The sequence below is a fragment of the Gouania willdenowi genome, unplaced genomic scaffold, assembly GCF_900634775.1.
Source record: "Gouania willdenowi unplaced genomic scaffold, fGouWil2.1 scaffold_91_arrow_ctg1, whole genome shotgun sequence".
Lineage (NCBI taxonomy): Eukaryota > Metazoa > Chordata > Actinopteri > Blenniiformes > Gobiesocidae > Gouania > Gouania willdenowi.
Window position 1 is genome coordinate 5191 of NW_021145256.1, and position 4177 is coordinate 9367.

At 36.5% G+C, this 4177-nt stretch overlaps 1 protein-coding gene across 2 annotated transcripts; it reads left to right on the forward strand.

Annotated features, from left to right (window-relative positions):
* Window positions 1-243: 243 nt before the first annotated feature.
* On the forward strand, window positions 244-2111 carry LOC114461068 (elongin-C-like). Of its 2 annotated transcripts, XM_028442914.1 has the most exons (4): window positions 244-329; window positions 629-656; window positions 1522-1656; window positions 1881-2111. In XM_028442914.1, exons 2-4 carry the CDS (start codon window positions 650-652, stop codon window positions 2069-2071), a joined length of 333 nt encoding a protein of 110 aa, XP_028298715.1. In that variant the 5' UTR covers window positions 244-329; window positions 629-649; the 3' UTR covers window positions 2072-2111. The 2 variants fall into 2 exon arrangements, with proteins under 2 accessions (XP_028298715.1, XP_028298716.1); XM_028442915.1 differs by lacking the exon at window positions 629-656 and having other exon boundaries at window positions 261-329.
* The last annotated feature ends 2066 nt before the right edge of the window (window positions 2112-4177 follow it).

The following is a 4177-nucleotide window of genomic DNA, read 5'->3' on the forward strand; positions in this document are numbered from 1 at the left end:
TTCCATAAACATATTTTTCATATTTTTTTTATTTCTTCCTAACATTTCATTTACAGTTCCCCAATTTCTAGCATTATTTAAATTAATACATCTAATCTTCTTATGATAATATGACACACATTTAATCACAAAAGACAGCTTCGATCAGATCAGCGTTGACAGGTTGTCAGGGCAACTCAGGCAAAAATGGAAGCTCAATGTTGACAGGTTGTCAGGGCAACTCAGGCTAAAATGAAAGCTGCAGAATCTCCTCGTGCACCGTCAGACTAAAGCTTTAATAATATCGATTAACCAGCAGATGTCACCAGTGAGCAACGTTTGAGACCAAAGTGAGTTTCTAATAATAATAATGTCAACTTTAATGACTCATTTTATCTAATATATTTTAATGTGTATTATCTTTTATTAGAAAATATGCTTAAAGTTAATCTTTTTTGTTTTGAGGGATTTTCATTGAAAAGTGATTTTTATTTTATTTTATTAAAATGTGAAAGGTAAACTGCTTTCATTAATCTGTACTCGTAATTATTGATCATTTCTGACATAACATTAACTTATAATATAGTATTCTGATTACATTTTAAATTTACATATTGATATTCAATTTTGTTTCCCTGTTTTCTTCCAGAACTTTAAGGAATTTGAATACATGATGGGTGAGTGTGTCAATAATCTAATAACATTTTTCACCTTGTACATTGATATTTAGATGAAACTGATCAGCCACAGTATTATGAATATTATATTGAGCCTAATAAAGTGTGCTTCATCTTTTTTCTAACACAAGCTGCCATGATATATGAATGACCATTCTATGATAATTATGTACTTACTTGTAATGTAGACTATAGTTTTATTTCAGTTATTGTTTTATCAATTATTTTTGATACCAGAAATGTTAACTGGAGCCTTTGGGAGGTACTAAATGTATGCATAATAACAGGCAAACAGCTCCAGGTTTGATAAATGTGAATTCTCACTCTGAATTATGGATTTGCATTTCCTCCTCCAATATTTTGCGGCCCACAGCTGATCCGCCCACATTGCATATTAATAAGAGGAAAAAAACATGCTAAATGCATTGTGCACGCTATGTTTCATGTTTGCATTCCTGATTGCCTGAGGTTTGCACCGTTTATCAGCGTACGTAGTGACGTTGACACATGGTTTTACTTTACTTTAGCTGCTATTCTTTAATAAATCCTCTCCATAATGTATTGACTACTCTCAGAATGAAAGGAACATTTCACCCAGAATAACAAAGTGTTTCTGAACAGGATTACAGACTAAACCTTAACAGATGGAATCACTACATCCAACATGTGGTTTTTTAATCTGATATGCAGGACGTAATGAAACTGTTCCTAAGCAGAAGTAGCAGATAATAAAACACATTTAATGCTGACACCATCCTCCTACTAAAAGTCTTTTATACATTTTATCTTCTTTGAACAGTTGATCATGTTGCAGGTGATGTTATAACTATTTGATTTAACGGCGTGTATTTGTCCTCACTGTCAGACGGTGAAGAGAGAGCCTGTGAAGGACCAGATTCTATGTATGTGAAGCTGATTTCCTCAGACGACCATGAATTCATTGTGAAAAGAGAACACGCCCTGGTATCAGGGACAATCAAAGCCATGTTGAGTGGGCCAGGTAAGGAAACAGCACTAAACAGAGCTTTTCTGATGTCTTGAAGACTTTTTCTAAGGAATCTTTTTATTAATGAGTGTAAACATTAGACAATGTTGTATCTACTAATGTTCAATCTGTCCAGAGTCACAGGTGTTGTATTTTATTGCAAAGCACACACAGATTAGAAGTAACAATGGGTCTGGATATCATTTGGGATGTTTGACCTTCTGTGACTTCATATGCAGGACAAATTGCTGAGAATGAAACCAACGAGATAAAGTTCAGGGAGATTCCCTCTCAAGTCCTGTCGAAGGTCTGTGAGTATTTCACCTACAAGGCCCAGCACACCAACAGCTCCACAGAGGTACCCAACTTCCCCGTCTCTCCAGAGATCAGCATGGAACTGATCATTGCTGCAAACTTTTTGGATTGTTAAAGTTGAAAAGAAAAACATCAAATAAAAGCATAATCATTTATCATTTAAGTGTCTTTTTTCCCTTTCCAAAAAATATTGCCTCGTTATCATGATCCCAGTATAGTTTATTGTTTAGTGAGCTTTGTATATCATAACATAACATAACACTGACATTATGATAAACCCGTGTGCGTGTGCCTCTGAGCGTGCTAGGCAGTGGAGGTCTAGTGGTTGAGGAAACAGGCTCACCTGGTCTATCATTGTGGGATGTTGATCAGTCCCTAATACTTATTGATCCTGACTGGGTGCTACACCATGGCTGCCCACTGCTCCTCAGGGAGGGGTTTCATTACAGAACACATTCTGTGTATGTAGCTTTACAATATTTGTCATTTAACACGTCTCATTTGGGATGATTATAAACCTGTGTATTATTACAGAAGTATAATTACACAACAAACAACATCTCATCAGACGGCTCAGCTTTAGCGCTTGGTCACTATTAGCAAAACAACTACTGAGCAGAATGGCAAGTAACACAGTACAAATACTTTGTTACTTACTTAAGTAGGTTTTTCAGGTACTTTGTACTTTTAGAAGTGTTTATGTTTACTTTGTTACATTTTCAACATAAATGTTGGTACTTTCTACTCTTTACATTTCCCAAAAAGGCTCGTTACTCATATATATATATATATATATATAAAAAGTTATATTAATCAAAGTCACAAACGTCTTACTAAAAATATTTTCAAAATAAAAGACAAGCATTTTTTTTTTGTGATAAATAAAGAATAAAGGCCTCTGTAAAGTGTTTAGTGCTGATGTGTTGGAGTCTGTGTGACTGGTGGTGGGTAGTTAAACATGTAACTAACCCAGTGGAGGGTTTAGTTCGTATCACTAGGGCTTTTATTGTTGTGAGAGAGCGGTGTGCAGTGTTTACATTGTTTAGCAGGAGTTTATTGGTGATCCAGTTAAAACAATACAGGTCAGTGTCCGCATAAATCAGTGACAAACAAACAAAACTAATGGATAAAACATTCTTGTGCTTTTATTTTGAAGTGGGTCAATTGAGCAAAAGAGGATAATGAATGGGGGCGCACGGTGGCTTACAAGTCCGCCTCACAGCAAGAAGGTCCTGGGTTCAAGCCCTGGGGTGGACTTGGGTCCTTTCTGTGTGGAGTTTGCATGTTCTCCCCGCGCTGCGTGGGTTTCCTCCGGGTACTCCGGCTTCCTCCCACAATCCAAAAACATGACTGTAAGGTTGATTTGAGTCTCTAAATTGCCCATAGGAGTGAATGGTTGTCTGTGTCTGTGTTGCCCTGTGATGGACTGGCGCCCTGTCCAGGGTGTACCCCCGCTGGAGATTGAGAGCCGGAGATTCGCACCGCCAGACCCCCGTGACCCTGATAAACGGGAATAAGTGGGTATGAAAATGGATGGATGGATGGATAATGAATGAACACATCTAACATAAAGATTAAGGTAATTATGTTTCAAATTTAGTCAAATTAAGTATACTATCCAGTGTTTACCAGTTATATTAAAAAAAAAGATTTTTGCTCGCTTTATATATTATACAAACCTTTTCAAAATAAAATAGTAACATGTTGGCTTTGTGATAAATATAAATAACACTGTTTAAATAAAGCCAGTGATGTTTGGTTGAACCTGAGGAATTATTTACATTTTATTTTTTATTGACAGATATTTTAACTTATTTTGAAGAACAACAGGTTTTGCCGCTGGGTGGAGCTGCTTTATATACTTGGGTTGGACGGTTCATTGTAAAGATCGATGACTTTGATTATTTGTTGTTTGCTACCTCTTCCCAGTTAAAGTGTTTCAGCTGTGGGGTGGAGGGACACCTCATTAGAGCATGTCCTGATCAATCTGGTTTTAGATCAATCCACTGAAACTGCTCTTCTGAAAGTTTCTAGTGACGTGATGATGTCACTGACTCTGGTCGTTACACAGTTTTAGTTTTACTTGATCTATAATAAACAATGCAAAACTGCATAATAGTTCTTTTTCTTTTTAAAAGTGCAACTGAAAATGTATTGTGTGCCTTAACAATTGCCCTGGATTTACGTCAGATATTTGTTTGGACCAGCAGAGGGTGCTGGT

Excerpts from the sequence above, each read along its gene's own strand:
- LOC114461068 (XM_028442914.1), top strand. Across the intron at positions 1,657-1,880 it reads AGCCATGTTGAGTGGGCCAG|GACAAATTGCTGAGAATGAA; the intron begins GTAAGGAAACAG and ends CTTCATATGCAG.